At 41.0% G+C, this 16211-nt stretch overlaps 1 protein-coding gene across 7 annotated transcripts in view; it reads left to right on the plus strand.

The window, feature by feature from the left end:
- The first annotated feature begins 3474 nt into the window (after positions 1 to 3474).
- The window catches only part of ccdc88ab (coiled-coil domain containing 88Ab), a 63853-nt gene continuing 51116 nt past the window's right edge, over positions 3475 to 16211 (plus strand). For 5 of the 7 annotated variants that reach the window (XM_026191122.1, XM_026191125.1, XM_026191127.1 and 2 more), the window contains exons 1-3: positions 3476 to 4158; positions 4255 to 4355; positions 15091 to 15199. In XM_026191122.1, coding sequence (XP_026046907.1) covers positions 4096 to 4158; positions 4255 to 4355; positions 15091 to 15199 — 273 coding nt within the window. In that variant the 5' untranslated portion in view covers positions 3476 to 4095. Of the gene's footprint in view, positions 4159 to 4254; positions 4356 to 15090; positions 15200 to 16211 lie in introns of all 7 variants that reach the window. The other 2 variants (XM_026191123.1, XM_026191128.1) reach the window with 2 other exon arrangements.

Consider the following 16211-nt stretch of genomic DNA (forward strand, 5'->3'; position numbering starts at 1 on the left):
TGATTGTGTTTTGATTGGCTATTTGGCCACATTGCCTTTGCTCCCTCTGCACATCATCAAAGCCATTCATCATTTGTTGATTAGGTGTCTTCAACCTCTATAGTGGACTTATCTCTAAGTCATCACCTTGCAAAATAAAAAAATTATTGTGTGCTTAAAACTGCTGGCTTCATTCAGCAAACTAACCAAGTCACATTTAGTCAAACACATTAGTCATTGTACTATTTGTTGCCAACAGTGAATTTATTGATTAGTTACTCACAGTCTTCCCAAACCAACCTAATACAATCAGTGTCCATGTTCTGTCCGGCCCACTCAGAAATTCAGTTTCCACTGCTATAAAACAGAGAAATGTTGGTGACAACTTGTTTTAAAAATTATTTGAATGATTCATTAATTATCTAAGCAGCAGATTCTTTTTCTGTCAAAATCTGACCTTGAGTAATCATTTGACCTTTCACTGAATAGTGTGAGTCACAAGTTATCTTAGAGCTTCAAAATTAGCCATTTATAGCTGTTCTGGCATTTAGTAAATCATCATCAGTAAGTCATTTTAAAAACACAACTATCAATAAAAATGACATAACCTCATTCTGTATCATTATGGATATTTTTAGTTTTATGGTCTTTAAAGCAGACCTGTCTATTTCTGTTAAATTTGTAATGTTACAATGGCGACTGCTCAACTAATGATAGAGGCATATCAGAATCAGACGAATATGTAGAAGTAATGAGCCAAAAGCTCAAGTTTCAGACTGCTCTAACTTGCTCCATTTCACATACTTTTTTTCCTACTCTTGAGTATGCATGATGTCACTGAGTCTAGATAATATTGTCATTACAGACCCATCCACCTGCTATTGAGCCTGTGTTTTTATCAGGGATAGCCAATCAGAAGAATGTTGCGTTAAAGATGAGAACTAAAATACAGATGCTGGATGAAATGAGGGACTGTACCAAGGCCCAGTATAAGATTAATCGGGATTGTTTTGAAATAATAATAGACTAGAGTCCAAGAGTAGCAAGAAGATCTTGATAGATTGTACCGTGAATCTCTACATTTTATTAAAAATCCAAAGTCTCTGATAACTTACAAAAACCAATATTGGTTTATCTTTCTCTATGAAGCGATATTATTTAACACTATTGGACGCCTCTTTGTTGCCATATCAATAGTTACTAGCTATGATTGGCCTTTTTTGATGTGACTAGAGTTCTGACAGATGTGGGGACAACAGTGTTTTGTTAGACATGGAATTTACAGGAAGACCTTAAACTTAAACATGGCTATAGCTATTGGTGAATTTAAATCATCATATGTACCAAAGACGCCTCGTCCCAGTGGCCCCCAGGATTACAGGCCCGTGGCACTGACCTCCCACATCATGAAGACCCTGGAAAGGCTCATCCTGGACCAGCTGCAACCCATAGTAAGACCACATCTGGATCCCCTTCAGTTCGCTTATCAGCCTCGTCTCGGAACAGAGGACGCCATCATCTACCTGCTCAATCGTGTCTACACCCATCTGGACCAGCCGGCGAGCACTGTGAGGGTCATGTTTTTTGACTTTTCCAGTGCTTTCAACACCATCAGGCCGACCCTCCTGGGTGATAAGTTAGCAGCGATGCAGGTGGATGCTTCTCTGGTGTCCTGGATTGTTGATTACCTGACAGGAAGACCACAATATGTACGTCTCCCACAGTGTGTGTCTGACAAGGCGATTAGCAACACAGGGGCACCACAGGGGACTGTCCTCTCCCCCTTCCTCTTCACCCTCTACACCACAGACTTCAGCCACTGCACAGAGACCTGCCATCTTCAGAAGTTTTCTGATGACTCTGCGGTGGTTGGATGCATCAGCAGGGATGATGAGACAGAGTACCGGGCTGTGGTCGACTCCTTTGTCACGTGGTGTGAGCAGAATCATCTGCAGCTCAACGTGGCAAAGACCAAGGAACTGATCGCGGACTTCAGAAAGACCAGGAAACACTTGACCCCTGTTTCAATCCAGGGGGTCAGTGTTGACATTGTGGAGGACTATAAATACCTTGGAGTACACATTGACAATAAACTGGACTGGGCTAAAAACACCACAGCACTTTACAGGAAGGGCCAGAGTCGTCTCTATTTTTTGAGGCGACTGAGGTCCTTCAACATCTGCCAGCAAATGCTGAGGATTTTCTATGAGTCTGTGGTGGCCAGTGCGATCCTCTATGCTGTTGCATGCTGGGGGAGCAGGCTGAGGGTCGCAGATGCCAACAGACTTAATAAACTAATCCGTAAGGCCAGCAATGTTGTGGGGATGGAGCTGGACTCCCTCAAGGTGGTGTCGGAGAGGCGGATGCTGTCCAAGATAAAGACAATGTTGGATAACACCTCCCACCCACTCCATGACATGCTGGTCAGTCACAGGAGCTCGTTCAGTGAGAGACTGAGATTACCGAAAAGCACCACTGAACGACACAGGAAATCATTCCTGCCTGTGGCCATCTCCCTGTACAACGCATCCACTTACACACTGTTTGCTGCTACAACTACACGTTTCTTTTCCAAATATTTATTTATAAGTGACTTATGTATGTATGTATGTATATATATGTATATATTGTACTATTCTTAGTTAGCGTATTGTCTGTCTTGTCTTAATGTTGGTTTAAAATGGAGCACTGTAACAAAAAATAATTTCCCCCAGGGATCAATAAAGTATTCTGATTCTGATTCTGATTCTGATTCGGATTGCAGAAAAGGAGACATTTCATTATTTTTTTTAGAGGCCACTAATGTTTTATGTTATTTGTTTATTGCATATTAATTGTATGTATGTAGACCTTGTATTTTTTGTTGTATTTGTGGTATTTTGGGGATATATGTCTAAAAGTTGCATTGGCCAAATCTCCCTTGCAAAACAGATTTGATTTCAAAAGAACTTCCTAAATAATGCTAAATAAATAAATAAATAAACAAACAACAGACTGCAGAAAGCTTATTTTAAATTTAAACGAATCATATGTTGCAAATTTGATGGAACAGTTTCTTTGATTGACAGATACTACACCTCCAGTCTTTACGTTACCCACCAGGTGTCAGTAGCCTACATGTCACTAATGTACTGCATGGTGCAAAAGCAGACAAAGAGTATACCTGGATCCCCACCATTTATACATGCCAGTGGATTAACTAAGCACAAACTGGAACCAAATGTGCCACAGCATGTTAGAAATTATAACGCTGAAGCTGCAGACAAACTGGTTCTCAATAAAAAAACAACAACATTTGCTTCTTTGATACTTAAAATGATCTTAAGACAGTTTAACTGCGCTAGATGACTAAGTGCTTTCTACGAAACATGACTAAGAGCATGAAGTAGTCTGAGCTGAAAGAGATGCTTTGATCAGTGCCCTACTTTTCTTGGGCTAAAGAGGCGATGAGGCGGAGGGAGATGCACGCGAGAGGCAGGGAGGGGGGCGGTCCTACGTGTCCTCCTCCCCAGTCTTGCGCTCAGTGGTGTGCAGCATTTGAACAGAGGCAGACAGGGGAAGCAGAATCAGTGGCTAGACATGACCTTAGAATAAATTTGAGGAGTAACCCGATGGTTTCAAACCACGGACCTTGAACATCTGGATTTCCCTTCGTATTGGATATTTAATTTAAAAGGAGGTGTTGGAGGAATATCTCCCCTCAGCGTTGGACTCTATCTACCAGTTCCTCAGCATAAAACCATACCTGGCGCAGGTCTCAGAGTCTCCTTAATCTTATTTGTAGATAGACAGCGAGCCCGGCTGGCGACACATTAGAGTATCTTTATTTAAAGCGCTTTAACAGAAAATGTGAATCCCTGCCTTCTCCGTGAGGGAGCCGAAACCCCGTCGTTGGCATCTGAAACAGCTGGCTTGTGTCTAGAAAATTGTGGATTAACGATTTTTTTTTTACCCCTTATCCAAAGGAACCTCGGACGTCTTTCAGTGGCCTGTAGCCACAATGAGCGTCGATTTAATTGAATTAACTACATGAGCGGTGTCAAAAGAAACGCGTTTCTCTCCGATTTAAAAAGGGAAAAAACCCATATCTGCTGAAATAAACGGCGCCAGGAAAATATGGAAAACGAGGTGTTCACTCCTTTGCTGGAGCAGTTCATGCTCACACCTCTGGTCTGCTGGGTAAGCTCCCTAATTAGCTATTCAGATGTGTCTTGAGCTCGCCAATTAATCACCCCATGCTGTTCTTTTATTGATTATCTATTGTCCCCTTTTCAGGTGAAGACGGTCGGACACTCGACGGTGACCGATGGCACCAAATTATCGGAATATATTGAATTAGTGGATGGGATTTACCTGAATGAGATAATGCTTGAGATGTAAGTAGTTTGCGGCACACATCCAGAAATATTACCCATCATTGCATTAACAAGGGTTACATGGTTAAACCGTACCCATTCTGTGTGGTTATATGTATGCTTTTTGGTCAGTAAACGGGGTCTGTGGGTGTGGAGGAAGGTCAAAGTGGTACTCACCCTGGGGTTTTTTCGTGGGGTCATCCCCTCATGAGCAAATTAAGCAACTGCAGCCTCTGTCCGGCGCTTAAAATGAATGTAGGCTAAGCACAAAGGGACCTTGTATTGGGGTCAATGATGGGTCGCACTGTCAGAAATCTTTGCAGACAGTTATTGTCAGGGGTTCTTTAGAGCTCCGCAGATTGTCTGCAGGCATGTTTGCTGCAAAGATGCGTGCGTGTTTTCTTTTAAGTCATCCTACACTGTCATCTGCAGCCGACTGGAAGACACCCCGCCCCTGGAAGCTGCAGCTTCACGTTTCCTGCTGTGCTGTAAATTAAACTAGAAATAGTAGCCCTAAGAGGAATCCCTGGTAGCAGCACAGAATCTGGATGTTGACTGCACTGCAATGCAGCAGGCCAACATTTGGTTTACATTCAGCTGAAAGGGAAAGACTGCTTATGTATTGGGAGTTCTGTTGATAGTGAGAGAGGTTGGATGTTTGATAAGGCAAAGGAATTTCATGTTCAGTTTGTCTCTTTCCAGTCATAAATATATAAAACATGGCAGAACACCGCTTTCCATTCCTTTGTCTGGCTCCTGGCTGGTACTTCCTGCTAGCAGGACAATTTTTCATATTTTCCGCTAATGCTACACTCCACACTGTCAGCATTTATCCCCCCGCCTGCGTGTCTAAGCACCATTCAACCCAGCCTGCTCCCACTGGAATTGATTTTCACCTCTCAAGAGATTATGTGTTGCACTTTCATGTGACAACTTCTTGCCACATCAGTAGCTCAGGGAAATGTATGGATATTCTAATCTGTCTTTCCATTGTTTTGTGTACAGATTTATGTTAGTAACAAGTGTGTAGTGTTTCAGAAGGATAAATGTGTGGCTGCATTGCATGAGGAGCTGATTAACCCCCCACACGGTTTCCTCTCTTTGGATGGTTTCCTCTTCCTCCTGTCCTGCCTTCTTATAATGTCCTCGACCTCTTGCTGTTCGCCCATCACTCTAAGCTGCCTATCTTGAGGTTTCAACTATCTCTTCCAGCTCTTTTTCCCATGCTTGTTTTCCTCCTCCAGGCTTTTTCTACATGCTGATGTATTCTCCAAATGGCAAGGCCGTCTTTCCTCTTCCACACATAGCTTCATCAAACAAGTCTGCTATATTTTTAGTGCATTTTCCCCCTTATGGGACACACTATGGTGGAAAAAGAAACAGGAAGGATATGGGGGGAAGGGAAGGGTCAGAGGACCAAGGAAGGCAGAAAATGATTTGCCAAAAAGCCAGAGATGAAAAAAAACAAACAACTTTGACATGACAGGAAAGATTTGCAAAAATTGAGCAAGCATTTAACACACAAAAGACAAATTCACATCCCTGGTTTGCTGAGCCACAATGGCAATTCCTCAGTTCTACATATTAACACAAAGGTTTGTGGCCATGTAATTGGTAGGATTTCAGTGTGCAGTAAAATGGAAAGAGCCAGAAGGAAATTTCCTGTGGATGGTTGAGAGCTCTATGCTAAAATGAACCGTGACTGCCTTAGTGATCGCCTGACAGGATACTGGGAATATTCAGTCACAGCCCGCACAGTGTGTTTATGTTTGTGTGTGTCTGCATGCTTTTCTGCAGGGCTTCTGTCTCTGTGTGGGAGTTTGTGTATCTGTGTTTTTTTTGTTTTTTCTTTTCCCTGTGTATTTGGTTTTGGACTGAGGCAGCTGTTGGTAGTCATCTTGTTCAGCCACCCTCCCACTCAAAGGGCTACAGTATTGGTCAGATTTAGTGTTGGTGAGACTGCTCTTTGTCTGCCTCTCCTGCTTTACAGGCACTGCAGGATTAACTTCAGCTAACTGAAATATCATAAACTCAACTGTATATTACACCTCATGGTTGTAAACTTTGCAGCTGCTGCAGAGCCCTTTGAATAATTGCTATATCATTTTTTTCATTGTCATCCTTTTGTAAATGTAACATGAGCTTATTCAGTATTAAGACCATAAATGTGGTTGAAAGCAATGCGTGGTGTGTGGTTATACTTCCTTCGGCTCCATCTCTCATTAAAAGTAGCTTAGAAACTTCTCCGAATACCTGTAGGTGATAATTAACAGGGCTCCCACTAGAACACTCTTACTCACACATTTAGTTTTTTCCTTTTCTCCTCTGTTGTGACAGCTTGAAACATATTGTAGTGAGTGTTATTGCCTTGCTTGAAATTGATCCAGCTGCACTAAAAAGCTGTACTCTACTGGTGTTACCATCCAGCTGCTGTTTACATTAAAAACCAGCAACAAAAAAACACCCACTAGCGTTCAGCACAGTTAGCACTGCATTTAGAAGAGTCAATGATATAACTACAAAACTTACATAAATGAGTGGATGGAAGTCGGCATACTTTTATGTTAAAATAAAACATTAATAAATATTGTGTGATCACTTCACATGCATGCCTAATTACACACCTTTGTGGTATTTTATTGGCAACATCAGCTGTTGTAGAGCAAGCTTTAGTATTGCTGTGCGCATGTCTCTATCTAGCACAAAGCAGGAGACATGGCAGACCGGCTGGCAGCAGTTGTCATGAGGACAGCATGGGAGAGCACAGAAAGAGCTGAGAGACCCCAGGATTATCTAACGGTTTGCTGACAGACACCCAGATGGCACCGTGTCCCCTCCCCCTGCCCTCGTGTGACTGACATTACCTAGCCAATTACATCGCCTCCGTAGTGCTGTCGAACCAATTAGTTTTCCCGCCCAGCAAGAAAGCGCCAATTAAATTTTTGTCAGAGTGACAACTGTCCATTTGAATTCTTGGCTTTTTTGCAAAGTCTGTAGACTCGTGCTGGCTCCTTGGCCTGTTCGGTCAACCGGTCAGTCCGTCCTTTTACAGGCTGCAGTTACCTGATTTATTTGAGTGAGACAGACAGTTGATGGAAATCGGGTGCACAACATTTGTCATGTTGGATGTCAGTGCTTTTCTAGCATTGCAAAGCTGTGAGCTTTGCAATGCTAACTTTGCAATGCTAACAACTTTAAACTAGAAAAGATGTTCAAAAAACTGGCTGCTAATTTTACTGAAGTAGCTACAAGTGTAAAGTAGTAAAGCATATGTGAGAAATGGAAAGAATGTGGTTCCACATGTTCTGTGGTCAGTACTTCTGTTTATTATTCAGACAGATCAGTGCATGTCTGTAAGTCTGTCTGAATGGGTGCACATATGGGAAAGAGAATGTGAGAAAATTGAGCGTAACTACCAGCTGTCAGAATTTTCATCTGCATATTTTTTTCTCAGTGTATTTCAGTACACTTTGTTTGTACTGTTGTAACAGCCATTGAGGTCTGCCGTAGATAATCAACTTAAAATTACAATTTAAATGGATGTAAATTCCAGCATTGGCTGGGTTTTACTGTGTGAAGTCATATGTGCACCAATCTAATACTTTACTTGAAACAAAGCTCTGTTGCATGTTGATACATGTCTTTTGTTTTTTTTGTCATATTTGTCTTTACAATTTTTACTCAGGAATCACACCCAGGTATTATTGCACCTCTGCTCTTCTCTAGTTTTTTTTTTTTTTTTTTTTTTTTTTTTTTAGCAAACTAGAACAGCTAAGAAAAAAATACTACAAGTCATGCAATACCAATAGGTCTCAGAGGGGTAAATATTTCAATAGGGTCAAATCTTATGTTCTTTTTCTTCTGCTGTCTCTCTTCATCATTTACCAACACTTACAGATCCTGCACCACATGCTCTTAGTCTGTTTCTCCCGTCTTTCCTCCAGCTGGCATCTCCATCTCTCCACTTCCTTTTCTGTCCACACCTCAGCACTCCTCTCACTCTCATTTCTCTCTCCTGTTTTCTTTTGAGCAGCACGTTGAAGCCTTTGTTAGCTTTCTCTGGGGCTAGTTACAGCAGACATAGTTGAAATTCCTGCTGGATTGGAGAATGGAGGCAGACAAATGTGCTGCTGGGTTGTTAGACTGTTTGATTTCCCTCCTGCTCCTGGCTGGAGTGTGGGCTCCATCCTTCAACATCAAAGTGTTCGCCTTGGATCTCAACTCTCATAATCATCATTGTGTCATTCTCTCTGTGCCCGGCGAGCAGGGGGATGTGTATCATATCAGGAAGGAAACGGCAGCTGTGACCTTGGGAGGACAAAACTTTAACAAGGCTGTGTTAATATGAGGCACTCCAAACCTCGGAAACAAGGACGTTTAACCCCAAAGGAATCATCGTAGAAATTTAATCGCAGAGTTTTTCACTCTAGCAGTGCAGAGTCATTTGACTTACAATTACCCGACTCTTAAAGTATAGTATTTAAGTTTGCTGCTGCATAGCATTTAGCATGACTATGAATAAATTGCTGCCCATCACAATTTAATACTGAACTTTTGAATTCCACTACTGATGCTATTTGCCACCATTTCAAATGTTCATTTTGGCAGCTTTATATCAGATTTTTATTAAAGGTAGCTGTTAATTTGCTGGTGCTGCTATTTGCAATTAATGCAAACTCAACATTTCCTCCATCTGTTACTTATTTCTATCCCTTCAGCGGCTCAGGGATATAATCCCTTCTGTTCAATGAAAGACTTATGGGGTGAAACATCTGCAGGAATTGTTGAGTTTCATTAACAGCAGCTTAACACTGAGAATTAACAGCAAAGTAAAATTAATCATCGACCAGGTAAAACAATTTCTGTTCCAAAGAGTGACCCATAGCAGAATGATTGAAGTGTGATTTATGTTAGAAAGATTCATTCTCTATATTGACAGTGGATGTGTCTAAATAAGGTGCGAACCCTTCTCAAATGAATTAATAATTAATCTTATTTAAAAGTTTCTCTTTTGCAAATGTGTGTTTGCAAAAAAGTACTTTTTATACTTTTTGACAGATAGTGTGTAGTCCTGCGGCAGAACTCCACCTTCACTATCGTCGACTGAAAGTAGCAACACTAGACCTTACTTTGCTCTGAGGCCTTGAGGAACCAGTGCTTCACCTCCTACACATTTCCAGTTTGAGCAGTTAGTCCTTCATTATGCAGATAAACTGCAAGATAGATGACTAACCTTGGAAGGACTTTCCTCAGCACCTCCAATCCAGATTGGTAGGAATGAGTTCAGCTACAATCCTTGTGGGTACACGGAAGACAGGAAGAGGCCCTGTGGTAACAGAAAGACAAAGACGGAAAAGAAACGACTCCATGAAAAACCAGGACAAGGAAATGGGGCGATGAGAACTCGGTGTGTTTAAGCACTACAGTTTCCGTGAGAAAAGGTGAAGAATGAGAGAAGAGGATGCAGTCCACATCTGTAAAGAGTAGTGGATGTTACTTTGTTCCAGCATCTTGCACTCCCAGTATTCTAATGGGGTAAAGTAATATAATCTGCATTGCAGCCCAAGTTAAAAATAACCTAATGGTGCAGTGACATATGATGCTCTAGAATCACCGTCTGATTCCTCACTAATTTGAGATTAATTGGATTTATAAGAGTATGTGTTACCTCCTGCCTGTGCTTACTGTACTTCAAAGCTTCTGTTTGGAAGTGCAGTCAGTGTAATGATGCACTCCAAAATCTAAAAGATAAGTGCTGATTTCCTCATTTTATAGCTGACTTGTTAGTATGGATCATTGTTAATAACTTTCTTTGCTTTCATAGTAAGTGTGATGTTTTAATGAAGGTATCCTATTTATTTACTATTCATTAATCAATTCCCTAATATTTGACCGATATTCCTACATGTCCACAAATATTGGATTAGTGTCCGACAGAATGAAGTCTTGACTATGCTCCATTGTGGACGTGGACAGCTGGAGACCCAACAAGCATGCAATGATTCCTGTTATCCTCCTTGGAAATGCGCTGCCTGGGGCGGATGCGTCGTCGGTGCATTGTAATGTAAATTCCCTGCGGACAAAAAACAGGCAGGCACCTGGGTGTGCACAAAATTTACGCCGTTCAGATTCAAGTGGATTCGTGTTTACTCACAGACAAGGAAAGTCGAGGCTTCAGATCACAGAAATACAAGTGGTAAATATGAGCTTCCTCCAAAGGGTATTTGGACTCGGGAGGAGCTCAGTAATTTTGGAGTGTCTCAAAGTAGTACTTATACTCCCTCGCACTGAAAGTAGCCGGGATAAATGGTAGAAAAGAGTATCATTTTCTATCAGCCTGTTGGTTAACAGTTCTACAAGCCATATAAGGTCTAGATCTGTGTTACTGGGTTGGTTGCATGCCCTCAGTGGTATTTGAACCAACTGGTTTAAAATTTTGACATCTTAAAGGCTTCTGCTGTTTCTTTGTGCTTCTGAGTGGTGGAAAAAACAAACCGAGGGCGTGTCAGACAGCCTTAATTCTTTACACCGACCTGAAATTATCCTGAACCAAACCGTCAGCCTTAACACGGCTGCTAATAAGAGCTCATCCCCCAGATTTCTTTCACCGGCCTCCTGTGTATGTTTGTCTTCTCTCTCACATGGAGGCACAAACACACCCCTCCTGCTGTGTTTGGACAGTACAGCTCACAATCTCCATCTCCAGCACGTGGCCAAATGGGGCCTGGGCTTTGTGTGTGCGCGCATTTAGGCTGCTTTCTGTATTGGTGTGTGTACGGGCATGTGCCTGGCTGCCCACGTTGACTCTAATGTAGCCTGTCATATATAGGCTAACACTACTCTCTAACCTACCCAGCCAATCAAAGCTTGCAGATGAGAGGAGGAAGCCCAGTGGCCGCCTGCTCTGCATAAGGCTGCAGTGCCTATCGACGGCAACCATGAACCGACTTATTGACTGGCCGTCTGGCTGACTTGCTGACTAGTTGTCTGTGTTGCTGCCTCTTGAGCTGGCTTTGCCTGTTCATCCTTAATCTGTTTGTCTATTTAAAGTCTTAGGTTTATTGTATCAGCAGGAACAGGGAGGGGGAGGCAATAAGTTGGATTTTCTTTTCTTTTTTTTTTTTTTCTTTTTTTTTTAACTGCTGTTAAGCCCCCGTATTTAGTCGCCCGCTGATCCACAGGGGTGTCAGCCTGTCCCAGACTAGTAACATCAGAGATTGTGCAGGAGAAATGAGTAGTGGATTGCATGTTATTGTCATGAGATGGTGACTGCCATGTTGTCAGCTGAGCGTGATGATGATGATGGAATGCATGAATAGTAACAACTTTTTTTTTTTTTCTCTTCCTTTTCCCCTTCTCCAAGTATTTCTCACACACCTCGTTCACCACATTACCCTCCTCGCACTGATAGGATTACAGCTTCCTCTGTGCTTTTTAATTAATGGGTTAAATAGACCCCCTACTATGGACCTCGAAAGGGGCTGTGTGTGCATGTGGAGGGGAGAGATGGCAAGGTCATGTGACTTCGTTTAGCACGGTATTAAAAAGAGCCGTGTGTGTGTGTGTGTGAGAGAGTGTATTTCAGGGTGGAGGCTGTTGAAAAGCCGAATTAACACATCCACACTGCAGCCATTTGAGAGAGAGACTTTTCATATAAACCCAAGACTTCTAAATAAATTCATAAATGGGTCTAAATTGATAACTGGAGTCTTTATATTACTGTGTATTAAGCAAGTATGCTTTGTTTTGTTTCTATTAGAGGTATATTTAATGGTGCTCAGTGCAAGGAGAATGTAATGGTGGTAAAACAAGAAAAGGATTTAACCAGTCACCAATGAATGAATGTTGCTGAAGATAAATACAACCCTTGACATTCAGCGTCTTCTTCTAAACAGGAAAAATAAATCTTGATTATATCTTTGTAATCAAATTATGAGCTGTGCAGATACAGACATTCCTTTGCGATTCTTGGGTGTTTCAGAAGCAGTCATGCACACACATGCATGACGACACATGTGCTGCACACTACATGCATGCATGCATACATTTATAAGCAGTCAGGATCCTTCTCAGGCGCAAGGCAGCCATGTTGACCCTCATAAATAGGTCATGGAGCATACACACTGAGGTTTAAAGTGCATATCACGATAATCAGAGCTGCTCTCTGGCATTGTTGGTGTAAGGCATGATGGTAAGGAAAATACCACGACTTAATTACTTGGATATGTTTCCCTTATGGAGGATAGGAGGTATTTTACTTTATATAGCTATAACACATGGAAGCTGAATGGTGAAATGGTTCATCATTTTGATGGATCATCAAAATGTGTTGCCTCAAATATTGTTAAGTAAATTATTTCATTATTTTTATCTATAGGAACAGCAAAATTAATGTGTGGCAAGTTTGTTAAAATGAGTTAAGTTTAGTATAAAATGTAGCTGGTTAATTATCGGTTTAAAATTAAATTAGCATGAGTGTTAAATTGCATTTCACTTTAAAGTGGTGTGTGTGTGTGTGTGTGTGTGTGTGTGTGTGTGTGTGTGTGTTCTATTGGCCTTAGCAGATGTGGTTCTGTTTTACTTAGTCTTATGCAAAAAAAAGTTTTCACGAGGCTCCTAAATACACCCTTACTGTTTCAATATGAATTAAGAAAGTAAGGAGCATCCAGGTGCTACTGATGTATTGCAATTAATAAACTGATCATTAGCAAGTGTGAACACCTTTTAATAAAGCAGATGATTTGGCAGTTCATTTGTCTATTCATCATTGAAGTTGTGAAGTTGTTAACACAATACCACAATCTTTTAAGGGATGGAAGATTGTCTGAGAAATTCACTCCAAGTTCAGACTGTGCAATGCACAGAGGAACCGCTAAAAATCCAGAGCTATGTCTCGGACACCACAAGCATTACTCATTAAGAAGGGTTGACAGAAAAACATGGCAGCACAGCTCAGGTTTGCATCAACAAACCACAATGTGTGGAACAATGACCTTTGGACAGATGTAATGCACAGTACCATGTTTGGTAAAATCAAGAACAGCATATCAGAAGCACGGTAGTGGAGGGGTGATGATTTGGCCTTGTTTTGCATCCACTGGCTCTGGCCAGCTTGCAGTGAATGACTTGACCGTGAACCCCTCTGTTTACCAAGTATTCTAGAGTTAAATGTGACATGTGTCCCAAAACTAAATGTTGGCCCAAATTGGGTCATGAAAAACAGGACAGTGATCCTGAGTATGCCGGCTAATGAGCTGTGCATAAAAGAAAGCCTGCAGGCCTCAGTTGAGTAAACTGAAGTAATGCTTTGAAGAAGAACGAGCCAAAATTCCTTCACAAGAATGTGAGAGACTGATAAAGTCTTACAGAAAACAATTACTAAAGTTAAGGGTAATAAAATAAATAAATAAATAAAAAAGTAAAGATTTCTGCAAACCATTGACTCATCGGGTGGACTTTTAGTGGAACTTTTAGTGGGATTACTGAAGGAAATGCTGCCCATCTAAAGCTACACTCATTATGTAGAACAAATAAACTGTATGAAAAGTATTTGAGACAAATGTTACAGCAATATATAGATGCATTTGGCATTAGCAAATGTGAAATTAAGACTTTCTCTCTAGTTGCTCAAGGGCTGCCATTTTGTCATCGCCTCAGTTCTGTGACTCAAGGAAACTGGAATTTCCCTCAGGGGATCAGTAGATATCACATTAAATACACAAGACTTGTACAGTATCAATCTTTTTAACCTCTAACTAGCTGGTTGAACTTCTTTTTTCTCTCCCTCCAATCAGTGTCGTTTATCCTATCAAAGAACTTTATTGTTAAAACCTGGGAGATTATTAGCCATAAATGATGCAGACTCTGAGCTTGACAGCAGGTCAGCATGTCAGGCTTTCCAATGATGGGAGGATACAAGTTGCTAAGGATTTGTCTGATTAATTATCTTACCAGTAGACTTAATTGGTGAATGTTTGTAATTAGGCTTGGTAACATTCACAGATGTGCAAATTGTTTGGATTGCTATCAGTTACTATGTGAAATGGTTCTGTGTGGATGTGGAATGTTTGGCTCCTTAAAACGTGTTGACGCCTGTGATAATATAAGTTGTGATGCATGCGCCGTTTAACATCCCTTAGGCAACACTCACCGAGGGCACACAGCCTCTTGACTCTGCAGGCAGCATGAAGGCAATGATCACAGTTAAATGTCACAGAACTGCTGATATACAACGCCTCAGTGTAGCCTAGTGGGTATCAAATGTTTTCTGACATTCCCCAAATCGAAGTAAAACATGTAGTAAGCAAAAGGAAGCTCTTGTTTGTGCATTTTCCCTGAAAGTGATTATAAAATTAATTTTGCTTCACCCCCCCCCCCCCCCTCTCTGGTTTTCCACGTCCCATCAACAGAGCCACTATGCCCCATCTCAGTGATTTTCCCCCGCAGTTGGTGTAACCCAAATGTTTAAATACTTCAAGAGCTTTGAATTTTAGTACTTTAATTTGGACCCTAGAAACTGTCTGAAACTTTGGTGCCACTAATGTTTTGTTGGTTGTGGTTTCTTTTAACATTGTTATGGCACTCTGTTTATTTAAGCAAGGGTCTACTGTCACTCTACGGCTTATATACAGAGCCATTCTATTACATAAAGCAATGATACAATGGCAATTCTTAGAAACAAAGAAATCTTCACCCGATATTTATCTTTGCTACAAACTTGGATTGTTGAATAACCCTTATTCCATTTCTCCTACAGAAATCCCAAAGCCACAGTGCAGCGCACCAACAAGAAAGTGAACAATGACTCCACACTGCGCATCCAGAACCTTTCTATTCTCATCAGGCAGATTAAATCCTACTATCAGGTAAGATTTTACTACTTTGCTTTATCAGAAGTTAAAAGTAGCCACACTGAAGTGATTGTTAGGAGCTATTTATTGCAGATATGTCATAAAAATGTGTGGATTTAGTGATAAGGGTCAAAATCCCTTAAATTTAGCTCTTCATACATACCCCATGTTCCTTTATGCCTAAAACAGGAGTTGGCTTTCACCACCTTTCACCACCAAAAATGTATCAGTTAACACACTCGTCAAGTTTAGATCAGCATACACACAAGCTCATGCCACATAAAGAGTTGGCTGTATAAACGGAGATGTATTTGCAGATGTGTATGTGAGTGATGTGGTATCAGCCTCCATCCAGATGTCAAAAGTAGCCCAGTAAATTTAAAGAGACGTCAGGAATGTAAAACAGTGATGTGGTTACTCGTCTATAGTGTCTGCTATATATTTTTAACTTAAATCTGCTTATGTACCATTTCCGTCTTGAACAATTTTCTTAATTTTAGAGAGTTTCATCCGACAGTGAGAAAAATAAGGCAGTTGTCCTGATATTGATTCATTCTGTGTAAATGTCCTAGAAAAATGAGGAAATCTAACTTACTGCCTAAAAGATACTCTTATAAACTTTGGTCAGAGGTTTGAAGTTGATATAAGTAGACCAAGTTACGCATACTGAAGTAGATTACTGCTTAGCATGTTATCAGGTCTATATACGTTTCAGTTTCCGTTCATGGTTAATCATTACTTGTGAATCTACAGTCTTTGCAGTTGATCATATCAGTAAATAAAGGCTCACACTTAGTAAATACTTTATCAAATACTGCAACAGTATAGTATACTGCTGAGTTACTGTCTGCTGCTCGTCAAATACATTTCATTGCAGTGTTGACCCTGTGCTAACTTCCATATGACAAAACTGAAAACATGTGTGGTGAACTGGTCACAAGCAGTAAATCCCACTAATGCTGTGATATATTTGATATATTTGTGCATACTCAACCTGGATAATCTCTTGACTGCTTGCATATGTGGG

The sequence above is a fragment of the Astatotilapia calliptera genome, chromosome 13 (genome assembly GCF_900246225.1).
Source record: "Astatotilapia calliptera chromosome 13, fAstCal1.2, whole genome shotgun sequence".
NCBI lineage: Eukaryota > Metazoa > Chordata > Actinopteri > Cichliformes > Cichlidae > Astatotilapia > Astatotilapia calliptera.